The 14,590-nt window shown below is 44.2% G+C and overlaps 1 protein-coding gene across 5 annotated transcripts in view; it reads right to left on the minus strand.

Moving 5' to 3' along the window:
* acsl1a (acyl-CoA synthetase long chain family member 1a) overlaps positions 1-14,590 on the minus strand; it is a 55,827-nt gene that overhangs the window by 25,299 nt on the left and 15,938 nt on the right. Inside the window, exons 1-3 of one of the 5 annotated variants that reach the window (XM_084155551.1) lie at positions 11,932-12,019; positions 9,384-9,596; positions 617-731 (exon numbers count right to left, since the gene is read on the minus strand). In XM_084155551.1, coding sequence (XP_084011677.1) covers positions 617-731; positions 9,384-9,584 — 316 coding nt within the window. In that variant the 5' untranslated portion in view covers positions 9,585-9,596; positions 11,932-12,019. Of the gene's footprint in view, positions 1-616; positions 732-9,383; positions 9,597-10,785; positions 10,872-11,309; positions 11,384-11,931; positions 12,020-14,590 lie in introns of those variants that run through there. The other 4 variants (XM_084155554.1, XM_084155550.1, XM_084155553.1 and 1 more) reach the window with 4 other exon arrangements.

Here is a 14,590-nt window from a genome sequence, read left to right on the forward strand (position 1 = left end):
TGCTCCCAAGGATGAACCAGACTTGTGGAGGTCTACAATTGTTTTTCTGAGGTCTTGGCTGATTTCTTTTGATTTTCCCATGATGTCAAGCAAAGATGCACTGAGTTTGAAGGTACACCTCCAATTGACTCAAATGATGTCAATTAGCCTATCAGAAACTTCTAATGTCATGACATCATTTTCTGGAAATGTCCAAGCTGTTTAAAAGGCACTGTCAACTTAGTGTATGTAAACTTCTAACCCACTGGAATTGTGATACAGTGAATTATAAGTGAAATAATCTGTCTGTAAACAATTGTTGGAAAAATTACTTGTGTCATGCATAAAGTAGATGTCCTAACCGACTTGCCAAAACTATAGTTTGTTAAAAAGAAATGTGTGGAGTGGTTGAAACACAAGTTTTAATGACTCCAACCTAAGTGTTTGTAAACTTCCGACTTCAACTGTAGATAGATATCTCAACTGTATATTATTCAAATGATCAAAATATAGATTTACTAATACAGTTGCTTACTATTAAGAGTATGACTTGTCTGTTGCTGCATGCCTGATACAAAACAAAATATACCCCCCCAAAAAACAGTGTTTGTTGATTTGTTTGTGGAAGAGTACTCACTGGACACCCGCAAGCCTCGGAGGAAGACCTCGTACATGGTCCGCGCGTCACTGTAGTAGTAAGTCATGTGTTCGTCGCTGTTGTTCAGAATGGACCGCCTGACGTAACCGTCACCCTGTGACGACAGTGAGGCATCGTTAAGAAGTTGGGTCTTATGAATGTTTTGAAATGCAAATTGCACATTTTTGTTTTCCGTTTTGCTACAGTGCACCCTACTGAATAGGACCCAGGTGTACAGTATGTGCCACTGAAATAACTGATCCACTTAGAGCTGGGGTGGACAGGACAGTCTTACCCTGTGAGGGCCGGTGTGTGTGCAGACTTCTGTTCTAGCCAAGCGGCATCACATCTAATTCAAGTACCCAAAGTTTTGATTGACGATTATGATTAGGTGATTAGTAGAATAGTAACTGCTTGGCTGGAACAAAGGCATGCATCCACACCGGTCCTCGCAAGGGGAAGATTTATTGGCCATCACTTAATTAGAGTAGTTTTATTCAATCCGGCTTTTGTTCCAACCCAGTATGAACACACCGGATTCAATTAACCAAGGGCTTGATCCATTGAAATGAAAGTGTTACTGCTGGGCAGGAACAAAATGCTTGCCCACTGTGTATCCCAAGGACCATGGTTTAAAAAAAAAAAAAAAAAAAAAAAAAGGCTAGAAATATTTTTACCAAGAATTTGAATCAGAGACTTTCAATACATTTCATTATTCCAGGCTTCTTAACTTCCTGCATTCAAACAAAGCCTTCAAGGTTATGAACTGTTCAGTAGCTGCAAAAACGTTTTTGTCCTTATGTCAGTGAAGATATAAGACCTATAACAAAGTATAGCAGGTTATAAAGAAACACGTCTCATGTCTTAGCAAAATAGACAGCAAAACAGACATGCTCTCTGTGTAACCCTTGGGTTAAAATGTTGCAAGTGGTCTAGCTGCTACACTCAGGAATCACTTTTATGTAGCTTGCTGAAATGATAAGCCAAACATCCAAAGGCATTCCCCAGATCCTATTTCGGCCACAATGAGACAGTTCAGGCTGACTTGACACAGACAGATACACAGAGACAGAAACTTGATCATCGTGGTTTTGTCATATTTATAATGGTAGTTCCGTCACACACACACACACACACACATTACCTATCTTATGGATACCAAATAAGTATTCTATGGAGCAAAAGAATCAGCACAGATTTCAGGTTATTTATACTTGGCTACAGCATGGTTTAGTGCAAAAACAATGGGTATGGTAGGACCCATGTTAGCACGCTCCAAATATTATGGGTTCACGTTTATTAGTCATATGTTATACATCGTCCAATGAAACAGTAAATGATAAGAGTATGAACAGAAAGTAAATGGCATATGTATAATACAGAAAGGCACAGTTTATAGTCAAATATTTACACGTGTATTGGGGAAGAGGGGGATGAGGGCAAGTATATACAGTGAGGGAAAAAAGTATTTGATCCCCTGCTGATTTTGTACGTTTGCCCACTGACAAAGACATGATCAGTCTATAATTTTAATGGTAGGTTTATTTGAACAGTGAGAGACAGAATAACAACAAAAAAATCCAGAAAAACGCATGTCAAAAATGTTATAAATTGATTTGCATTTTAATGAGGGAAATAAGTATTTGACCCCTCTGCAAAACATGACCTAGTACTTGGTGGCAAAACCCTTGTTGGCAATCACAGAGGTCAGACATTTCTTGTAGTTGGCCACCAGGTTTGCACACATCTCAGGAGGGATTTTATCCCACTCCTCTTTGCAGACCTTCTCCAAGTCATTGAGGTTTCGAGGCTGACGTTTGGCAACTCGAACCTTCAGCTCCCTCCACAGATTTTCTATGGGATTAAGGTCTGGAGACTGGCTAGGCCACTCCAGGACCTTAATGTGCTTCTTCTTGAGCCACTCCTTTGTTGCCTTGGCTGTGTGTTTTGGGTCATTGTCATGCTGGAATACCCATCCACGACCCTGGCTGAGGGAAGGAGGTTCTCACCCAAGATTTGACGGTACATGGCCCCGTCCATCGTCCCTTTGATGTGGTGAAGTTGTCTTGTCCCCTTAGCAGAAAAACACCCCCAAAGCATAATGTTTCCACTTCCATGTTTGACGGTGGGAATGGTGTTCTTGGGATCATAGGCAGCATTCCTCCTCCTCCAAACACTGCGAGATGAGTTGATGCCAAATAGCTCCATTTTGGTCTCATCTGACCACAACACTTTCACCCAGTTCTCCTCTGAATCATTCAGATGTTCATTGGCAAACTTCAGACGGGCCTGTATATGTGCTTTCTTGAGTAGGGGGACCTTGCGGGCACTGCAGGATTTCAGTCCTTCACGGCGTAGTGTGTTACCAATTGTTTTCTTGGTGACTATGGTCCCAGCTGCCTTGAGATCATTGACAAGATCCTCCCGTGTAGTTCTGGGCTGATTCCTCACAGTTCTCATGATCATTGCAACTCCACGAGGTGAGAGCTTGCATGGAGCCCCAGGCCGAGGGAGATTGACAGTTATTTTGTGTTTCTTCCATTTGCAAATAATCGCACCAACTGTTGTCACCTTCTCACCAAGCTGCTTGGTGATGGTATTGTAGCCCATTCTAACCTTGTGTAGGTCTACAATCTTGTCCCTGACATCCTTGGAGAGCTCTTTGGTCTTGGCCATGGTGGAGAGTTTGGAATCTGATTGATTGATTGCTTCTGTGGACAGGTGTCTTTTAAACAGGTAACAAGCTGAGATTAGGAGCACTCCCTTTAAGAGTGTGTTCCTAATCTCAGCTTGTTACCTGTATTAAAAAAAAGACACCTGGGAGCCAGAAATCTTTCTGATTGAGAGGGGGTCAAATACTTATTTCCCTCATTAAAATGAAAATCAATGTATAACATTTTTGACATGCGTTTTTCTGGATTTTTTTTGTTTTTATTCTGTCTCTCACTGATCAAATAAACCTACCATTAAAATTATAGACTGATCATTTCTTTGTCAGTGGGCAAACGTACAAAATCAGCAGGGGATCAAATACTTTTTTCCCCTCACTGTAAATTGAGCAGTATAATAAGAGCCTGGTAGCAACAGTTGTGATGTGTGTAGCATGAATATGAACGGCATGAACGGAGTATACAAAACATTAAGAACACCTGCTCTTTCCATGACAGACTGACCAGGTGAAAGCTATGATCCCTTAATGATGTCACTTATTAAATCCACCTGAATCAGTGTAAATTAAGGGGAGGAAACAGGTTAATGAATAATTTTTAAGCCTTGATACAACGGAGACATGGATTGTGTATGTGTGCCATTCAGAAGGTGAATGGGGAAGACAAAAGATTGAAGTGCATTTTAACGGAGTATGGTAGTAGATGCAACTCAATATTAGGAAGATGTTCCTAATGTTTGGTGTAATGTAATATATATATATATATATGTGTGTACATAAGTGAGTGCATGTGTGATAAGTTGCGGATAATCAGAGCAGATGGTTAGTCCAGTTCAAGTGTTCAGCAGTCTGATGGCTTGTAGATAGAAATTGTCTCTGAGCCAGTTTGGACCAGACCTCCTGCGCCGATACAGTTTACCTGACAGTAAGGGAGAGAACAGCTCGTGGCTGGGGTGTGTGAGGTCCTTGACGCCGAGTGCCTTCCTCATGCCCAGTTTTGAGTAGATGATCTGGATGAGTGGGAGCACGGTCCCAGTGATGTACTGGGCTGTCTTCACCACCAGCTGGAGGACCTTGCGGTCGTGGAAGGGAACAATTCCCGTACCAGGCCGTGGTGCAACCTGTCACTACGTTAAATTGTGCCACGGTAGTATTTGGAGAGCACCCGGGGCGGCATGCCGAATTTCTTCAGCCGCCTTAGAAAGTAGAGACGCTGTTGCCCCCTCTTGACAAGAGTGGTGGTGTTGTTGGTCCATGACAAGTTCTCAGTGATGTGGACGCCAAGGAACTTACATTTATGACTCTACTGCAGTCCCGTTGATGTGGATCAGGGCATGTTCCCTCTGCTTCCTGAAGTCAACAATCAACTCCTTTATTTTGCTGACATTGAGGGAGAGGTTGTTGTCATGACACCACAATGCAAGCTCACTTACCTCCTCCCTATAGGTGGACTTGTCGTTTCTGGTGATCAGGCCTACAACTATGGTGTCGTCAGCAAACTTGATGATTGAGTTGGTGTCGTGCAAATCCACGCAGTCGTGGGTGAACAGGGAGTACAGCAAAGGACTGAGGACACAACCCTGGGGGGGCCCTGTTTTAAGAGTCAGTGTGAAGGAGGTGTTGTTGCCGAATCTCACAGCCTGTGGTCTGCCTGTCAGGAATTCCAGGATCTAGTTGCAGAGGGTGGTGTCCAGACCCAGGGCTCTGAGCTTGGTGTTGAGCTTGGAGGGAACAATAGTGTTGAATGCTGAACTGTAGTCAATGAACAGCATGCTCACATAGGTGTTCCTCTTGTCCAAATGTGTTATGGCCGTGTAAATACCATCTTCCGTGGATCTGTTGGAGGGTTAGGCAAATTGGAGTGGGTCCAGCGTGCCTGGCATGCTGGCCTTGATGTGGGCCATGACTAGCCTCTCGAAGCACTTCATGATTACCGAGGTGAGCGCGACGGGCATGTCACCTTGTTTTTCTTGGGCACTGGGAAGGTGGTCTCCTTAAAGCAGGTGGGCACTACAGCCTGGGACAGTGACAGGTTGAAGATGCCTGCCATCTGGTCAGCACACATTGGCCAGGGATGCCATCTGGGCCGGCGGCTTTGTGAGTATTCATTATTTTGAGAGTTTCTCATGTCGGCCTTGGAGAGCAAAAGCACCTGGTCGTGCGGAGCAGCGAGAGTCTTCCTGGATGGCTTGGTATAGTCTGGCTCTGTATTGTCTTTTTGAGTCCCTAATGGATTTTCAGAGCTCGTCACTGCTTGCCTTGTACGAGTCACACGCCACCGAGTCATCTGGGTTTGTTCTGCTGACATTGAATGTTGCAGTACGGGCGCTCAGCAGTGTACGCATATCTCCGTTCCTCCAGGGTTTTTGGTTGGGGGTATGTCCGGATTGTTATTGTGGGTATAACATCAACACATTTTCTAATGAAGCCTGTGTTCCTAATGCATATTCCTCAATGTTGATGGATGTATGTGGACACCCCTTCAAATTAGTTGATTCGGCTATTTCAGCCACACCAGTTGCTGACAGGTTTCTAAAATTGACAGCCATGCCATAGACAAACATTGGCAGTAGAATGGCCTTACTGAAGAGCTCAGTGACTTTCAACGTGGCACCGTCATAAGACGGCACCTTTCCAACAAGTCAGTTCGTAAACTTTTGGCCCTGCTAGAGCTGTCCCGGTCAACTGTAAGTGCTGTTATTGTGAAGTGGAAATATATACAGCATACAATGACATTCTAGATGATTCTGTGCGTCCAACTTTGTGGCAACAGTTTGGGGAAGGCCCTCGTGCACAACGCCCCTGTGCACAAAGCGAGGTCCATACAGAAATGGTTTGTCGAGATCGGTGTGGAAGAACTTGACTGGCCTGCACAAAACCCTGACCTCAACCCCATCAACACCTTTGGGATGAATTGGAACGCCGACTGCGAGACAGGCATAATAGCCCAACATCAGTGACCGACCTCACTTGTGGCTGAATGGAAGCCCCGGAGCAATGTTCCAACATCTAGTGGAAAGCCTTCCCAGAAGAGTGGAGACTTATAGCAGCAAAGCGGGGTACTAACTCCATATTAATGCCCATGATTTTGGAATGAGATGTTCGACGAGCAGATGTCCACATACTGATTGAAATACTTTTAGTCATGTAGTGTATTCTCAAAACAATCCTGCAGCATTGGGTCTGCCTCCTCTGTCCAGCACCTCACTGGCTCCCTCGAGTCGCTGCTTGTAGGCGAGGAGTAGGAACAGAGACATGATCTGATTGGCCGAAGTGGGGGCGGGGGATGGCTTTGTACACGTCACGGATGTTCGTGTATACACGGTCAAGCACGCTGGATCCTCTTGTGGGGCAGGATACATGTTGGTGATATTTTGGGGAAATTAGTTTTAGACGTGCTTGGTCAAAGTCACAACAATAAAGACTGCTACCGGGTGAAAAGGTTCTTGCTGGCCTGTGATCTTGTACAGTTCGCTGAGTCCCGCCTTGGTGTTTGCTTGTGGCGGTATGTACGCAGCTGTGGTAACACACATGAATTCCCTCTGAATATAGTGGGGTCGGCATGGCGAACTCACCTCATGCCTAACTCACATTTACCTAAGGAGAAGGAAGGACTGATTATTCAAGTTTATGATGATGTAGGCCTACACACTGTACATTTACATTTTAGTCATTTAGCAGACGCTCTTTTCCAGAGCGACTTACAGTTAGTGAATACATATATATATTTTTTTTACACTGGCCCCCCGTGGGAATCGAACCCACAACCCTGGCGTTGCAAACGCCATGCTCTGTCAACTGAGCTACATCCCTGCCGGCCATTCCCTCCCCTACCCTGGACGACGCTGGGCCAATTGTGCGCCGCCCATGAGTCTCCCGGTCGCGGCCGGCAGCGACAGAGCCTGGATTCGAACCAGGATCTCTAGTGGCACAGTTAGCACTGCGATGCATTGCCTTAGACCACTGCGCCACTCAGGAGTATACTGTACAGTGCGCCACTGTACAGTTATAGTAAGCTTAAGGTCAGGTATATTTTGGGTGAAGTATCAAATTTATGCATTACTGGATGTTCATTTAACTCCCAATTGCATTTCCTCTGACTGAAACTTGTCATCTTAAGTTATGGAGGAATACAACAATTCTTTGCTTGAGTAATGAGGGTGGGGGAACTGTACAGTGTGTACGTCAAAAACTTCAATGATTCCCTCTACTCTCCATTGATACTTACTCCTCATTTCCGTTCATTTCCCGCCAAGGACCTGAAAATTGGCCCAGGTACTTCTAATACACCGGACCATTTTTTCCCCCGTCGAGGCCCCCACACTAGACCATAATTTTTTTCCCTTCAGGCCCCCATTATTAACCAAATAATGATCATTCTATGCTAAATAAATCTATTTATACACGCCCACGGGCTAAAGATGTTTTCCTCCCCTAGCTCACTCCCCCTTTGAGGATCTGAAATGACTAAATAAAACCAGCTTAAGCTACCTGGAGTGGCAGAGGTTAGAGAAACTGGCCACCTTCCTCTCACAGTGAGTGAGTGAGGCAGAGAAGAGGCAAGATCTGCTTTTCAGATCTAGAAGATCACTTTCACCAGTCAAGTTGTAGTTGGGTAAAGTGGAGTGAACAAGGACAAAGGGGGTGAGTGAGGAGGGGTGGAGGGAGGGGTTCTAATTATCTGGAATGGAACACAGCCTAGATTGTTGCCATTGTGAGGAAGGGGCGCATGCTGACAGGCCCAGTCGCATCCTTGTGGTCTCTCTGGTCCGCTCTGAGTGAAGTTTCCTCAAGGTACAGATCTAGGATCAGCTTCCTCTCACGCAATCCTAACCTTAAACATTCATAGGGAAAATGCTAAACTGACCCAAGATCAGTGTCTATAGGGTAACTTCACCCTATTCTCTGGTCCTCCTGTGACCAGCTGGGAGAACTGTAAATCATTAGGGTTTGTGTGTGTGTGTGTTCAAAGCTACTGTTACTTCTCAAACAAACAGACAGACCTTTTTACATTTTCAAACTTTTCTGAAACAACCCCTGAGAAAAACTGCCATTTTCAATCTTCACTTAGAAACACCTGAGAAAAACCTGACAGTAGATGCTAGAAGAGAAGACTGCCTCCACCCCTGTATTTCCCATTATTAATGAATCATCTGTCTGCATAATGACTTTGTACTGTACGTTGAATAGAAGGCTGGCTGAAAGAACAAAGACAATACAGTATTTTTCATTACACCACACATTACACCGCACATTGTCTTTGGTACACACATACACACAGGACGGGAAAAATAACAGATGAGGACTGGAGGAATGTAGTGCTGGCACAGCAAAGAACTTTGTGTTTACGTAGGCCAGAACACAAAATGTCAGGAACAGCTTTCTCAAGTCCTCCCACTGCCAGCACGGGGGTGTGCAAAGATAAATACAGGGACTTACTTGGTTTACACATGATATCCAATCAAATAGGGGGAGTCCCTTAAGATGCTTCAATCTGTACTGGTGCACGTGCACACACACATTCAGTGACTCACTCAAAACAGTAAATAGTCTTAGACTACATGCTCAGACAAGCACACTTGTTGTCTGGCCCCTACTCTGTTACTAGGATATAATATTTTGAAAGTTGAAGTACAAAAACCTGGTCCAACGCTTCAAAGTGTTGTTAACAAAATTAACCTGCATATTAACCTGTGCAGACAAAGACTACAGGCTTCAGTACTAACACATGGGACACATTGTCCAAACTACCCATGTTAACCGTCTGAACCTCCTTAAACCAAGTTAACATTAGAACACTCCCCAGCAATGTATACAAGAATAACTTACTGTGGACAAGTACAATGCCATACAGTAATGAACGCTGATGCATCTTTAGACAGTCGTCTTTTGTCACGTGTAGCCTTTTTTTGTTGACAAATCCATGACCGTTATTTCTCATCACTTCCTCCTATGCTGTTACACAAGTGGTCTCAGAAATGACGGAAGCCTTTGCTCTTGGGATTTTTGCTGGAACACTAAAAGGGCAATCTGGGATTTCAACATCCAATGTCTGAAAGTAAAATAGATGAAAGTAAAGTAGCAAAAGCGTTCTCTTACCGCCATGGCCACTGACTGCATGTTGAGGTCGCAGGGCGGCTTTAGGGCCTTGGGCCGCGTGGCGTACCAGTAGGTGGTGAGGGCGGCGAGGGCGCCCACGCCCATCAGCATGTTGGCGGGCAGGCTGTGCATGTACTGGCGCACATCCTCCAGCTCTGGGATCCGCAGCTGTCTCAGGAGCTCCTGGGCCTGCATCTGCATCTCTTCTCTCTGCTGTCGAGAGAGAGAAAAAGGAGAGAGAGAAGAGGAGAAAAGGAAAAAGAGAGAGACATTTAGTGTAACACACTTACATATCTGTAGTCTTTGGGCATGAGGGAGAAATAAAAAGTTCAATTTCCATACCAGACACCACACATCCATCCCCCCTAGCTACCCCCTCAATATGTAAAGACATGAAAGAACTGCATAGGGGAAAGCAATAATCGGCACAGGAGGACTAGTACCCGGTTCCATTTTCCCACACTGCATACTGAGGACTGAGCACATTTTGGGTGACATGTTTGACTGCAAGGAGCTTTGGTTGAAGGTGGAGCTACACTATTATTACCAACATATTGTTTGTACCAATCTTATCCCCTTGGTTCCGCAAACATTAAAGTAGTAGGTAGTAGTGGAAGTGGTTGGTCCTATTACTCTCAAATGGCTTCCTTTCCTTTGTCCTCACTCATCTACAATAACTAGACGGCTGAAAGCGACAGTAATAGTAGGCTTCCTTCATCTCATACAATCTTAGACTAGTGCAGCTGACAGAAATGACACTAGAGGAAATCACTTCAGAACATTGAGACAGAGAGCCACACATTTCATGAAAAATGTAAACAAGACAGGAGAGAAAGGGTTTAGTGCAACACCTCACCGAACTGAAACCAAGGGAGGAAAATATAGCTCCTTGTATTATATTATATTTTTCCCATCACCATACACTTCACTTCCAAATATAATGAATGCCTTAGGGGAGGCAATCTGACACTCAAAACACTCCACACAGGTTTCCATGGCGATATCAAGACACTCGCAAGACGTGGTGACATTTCCTGTTTGGAGTGCTTTGATAGTGAGCTCACTGGAATCCCCTCTTTTCTCCCTGCACACCAGGCCAGGGCCCTGTATGAACCCTTCCTTGAAGTCAGCATTGATCTCATGATCCGGCATGGTTTAATTGGTCCAAGCAAAGGGGGTGGATTGATAGTCCAGGGCGTGAGGCAACATGTGACAACTGTGCAAAGGGGTGTGGATACTTTCTACAGCAGGGATCATCAACTAGAATCAGCCGCGGGCCGATTGTTTCTTGAGCGGCTGGTTGGGGGGGCCGGAGCATAATAAATACATTTGTAGACTGCAAATTGACCACAAGAAGCACAAACAGAGAATATTTTACTAAAACATTTCAAACCTTGCTTACCTTTGTATACGATCTCTCTATTATGCGTGGGAATACTTGGGAACAAATGTCCTACATTTCCTGATGTTATTACAGTCTTATTTCCTACAATGAAAATGCAAAAAATATATCAATAATTTTTAGAACAGTATTACCTCAAGGAAGGAAGGAAGCATTTTATAGTAAAAAGGCCCTGAGGCTCTAGTTACTCAGTCTCCACATGGAGACCAGTGTGACCGTCACAGGTCACAGTCTGTGAAGGACAGTCACCTCACAACATGTTCTCTCAATGTCAACAGCTCTTCTGTCAATACAATACAAACATTCAGCCAAACTGAAAGTTGAATTACTTGTCTATACATCACCATAAACCAACACCTTTTAGCATTAAAACCGTCAAGGGTCTTTAAAACTAAAGACGAATACACTTCTACTCTCATTTTCCTTCAATTGTGACAGAATATATTTTGATGAAGCTGTTTGTTCTTAAAAAAATAAAATAAAAAATAAAAATCACCCTTCTTTGTAGGACAGAGGTTTCTTACCATTGGCAACTGCACTACAGTCTCAAAGGTGCTTCATCCTGTCCTCCCATAGCCTCCATAACAAATGGCACAATACTTCTACTATTATCCCTCAAGTATTATGTCCCAAGAGGCTTTGTTCCAACTTCTGCTGTCGATATCGGACCACTAAAACTGCCCACTTGGAACAGAACGTTATGCTAAACTTCACTCACTTTGCGATCAGCAAATAGCTTACACAATGAATAACTAAACGATGTGTGTGATGATGCATAAGGTTTGACAGCCAATTTGAAATTGATAAACAAGGATGAAAGTGTGGCCCATAGAGCAAGACCAAAATTAATATTGTATGTGTAAAGCCTGTGTCATTGACCAAAATTCCATTCTAACTAATAATTTTACCTTAGGTTTGTCACTACACTTGATCAATTCCAAGCATGAATACAATACAATAAATGATTCAAACTCCAGTTCCTTGCAGATGTAATGCTAGGAACTAGGACGCTAATGCAGGGGTGAAAAAAAAAAAAACATTATGCGACGATCATTGAAAAATAGCCACATAAAGAAGAAACAAGGAGATAAGAAAAAAGTCTAACTGCTCTGTATAAGTATAGCCTACAGTAGGAGGTACCTTTACCTTGTATCCCTGAAGTAGTAGCAGTTGCTCCCAGAGGGGACTGAGCTACAGTAGACCTTTTAGTTCTCACAACTGTGAACAGCAGGGCGACGCCCCCTTTCAAACAGCAACACCCTCTTCTGAGCCACTCATTGGAGCTCCGCTCAAGGAGGCAGTCATTGAAAACTGTGTGTATGCACACGCATCTCTGTATGCCGGTCTGTGTTACGACCACGAATAGGGCGGTGACTGTCATGGAAGTTTTGAAGTGACCATCGGTATAAAAAAAACTATTTGTAAATAATTCAATAGATTCTCCTCTCCTTCAATCCTGACTGCATGTGCTGCTGCTTCGGGGCCGGGGGGTTGCCTAAGCAACCGAAGACTCAAATCAGAGACTGTTCTGTGTTTACTTATAGCTAAACCACAGTCCCTCATCTTTTTTAATGCCCGGCCGTCTTCAGTCACTGGTTCGTTCCACAACACTAAATTCTAAAAACTGTCAATTTTTTCCCTCCTCTTTCCTTATCATTGGCTTTTAGATGTGAAACAGCCTTTTATGAATTTTTTTGTTTGTCGACTTGAAAATAAAGTTTTATTTTCATGATGTCTTCATCCCTTATCGTCGGTTACACGATTATAGAATTACGTGCCAGCCCTAACCACAAAAGGCCCCAATAGATCCCCATCATAGTGATTGAGGATATAGTCCAAGATGCTAATGTTGCTAATGGCAGATCCATCACATCTGAAACATGTTAATGACGAATAATCTAATCTCACGTAAAGAGGCCCTGAGGTAGACCATTCCCGCACTGGTAGCTTGGCACACACACACACTGCCAATGACAGGGAAATGAGAGATTGTAACAAGGAAGAGGGTAAATTTTTCTGTATTTACTTAACAACCTCCAGATATGGAACACCTCTTAGGTCAAACAAAAATGGTGGAATTCTTAAGACTAGGGCAAACAAGGAGTCGGTTTGTAACTACCCACAGCCGAATGCTCGCTATACTTAAAACCATTGCCATCTCCCTCTCTGTTATCTTTGTTTCCATACCAACCTGTTCACTCTCCCAAGTGTGTGGTATGTGCATACAAGTGTCTGTGTATGCATGTATATACACTATACACATGCGATACATATACGTGTGGGTGTGTGTATGCCGGTCAGCTGGCCGGGGAGAGCAGGGACATGCCACAGGCGTCACATGGCTTGGCTGGGACTCGTTTCCAGGCTAAAGGTAACCCTCTAATGCTGCTCCCCCTCGAGCCAGCCACTCCATAATTGGCCTGGGAGGATGACGGGCCAATGGCAGCGCTCGCCCACCAGTCACCCCACTCAGCCAGAAAACGGAAGACATTGGAAAAAACTGTGGGGGGGGGGAAGAGTGTGAGTGGGAGGGAGTGTGAGTGTGGGGGCCTAGAGGGGTCACAATCCAGCTGGTCTGTTTGACACTGTAGAATGCACGGAATACAGCGCTGTCAACAGCTAAAAAGAAAGTGGTGATGTGGTTCAGTCATTTCAGGGCAAGACAAGTGCATGAGTCGGACTATCTAGGTTTATACAGAAACATTCTTGGAGATCCCCTGGATATGATGTGCGATGATAAAAGATTGAGTATAACTTACTTACTAGTTACTTTTACTAACTTAACCTGAGCCATGTTCAAATATAAAATTGCAAAAACAGCCTGGAATTCAGGTTGTTAAATGGCAAGCTACTTGTTGACTACTTTAGTACTTGTTTGTGCCCTGTACATTTTCAAAAAGTTTTGAATACGCAGCAACAAACAAAGTATGCACATACAGGACAACTGTAGGGGATTGACACAAAGACCATTTCCAAGAGAAGAATCAACTATACTGAACAAAAATAGTCCCATGTTTCATGAGCAGAAATAAAAGCTCCCAGAAATGTTCCATGTGCAGGAAAAGCTTTTATTGCTCTCAAATGTTGTGCACACATTTGTTTACATCCCTGTTAGTGAGCATCCTTTGCCCAGATAATCCATCCACCTGACAGGTGCAGCATATCAAGAAGCTGATTAAACAGCATGATCATTACACAGCACCTTGTGCTGGGGACAATAAAAGGCAACACTATGCAACAGATGTCTCAAATTTTGAGGGAGCGTGCAATTGGCATGCTGACTGCAGGAATGTCCACCAGAGCTGTTGCCAGAGAATTGAATGTTCATTTCTCTACCATAAGCAGCCACCATCATTTTAGAGAATTTGGCAGTACATCCAACCGGCCTCACAACCGCAAACCAGGCCAGCACAGGACCTCCACACCTGGCTTCTTAACCTGTGGGATTATCTGAGACCAGCCACTAGGACAGCTGACGAAACTGTTGGTTTTCATAACCGAAGAATTTCTGCACAAACTGTCAGAAACCGTCTCAGGGAAGCTCATCTGTGTGCTTGTCGTCCTCACCAGAGTCTTGACCTGACTGTTCTTCGGCGTCGTAACAGACTTCAGTGGGCAAATGTTCACCGTCGATGGCCACTGGCACGATGGAGAAGTGTGTTCTTCCCGGATGAATCCCGGTTTCATCTGTACCTGGCAGATGGCAGACAGCGTGTATGGTGTCACGTGGGCAAGCAGTTTGCTGGTGTCAACGTTGTAAACAGAGTGCACCATGGTGGGGGTGGGGTTATGGTATGGGCAGGCA

The sequence above is a fragment of the Coregonus lavaretus genome, assembly GCF_964263955.1.
Source record: "Coregonus lavaretus genome assembly, chromosome: 38".
In the NCBI taxonomy this organism is placed as follows: domain Eukaryota; kingdom Metazoa; phylum Chordata; class Actinopteri; order Salmoniformes; family Salmonidae; genus Coregonus; species Coregonus lavaretus.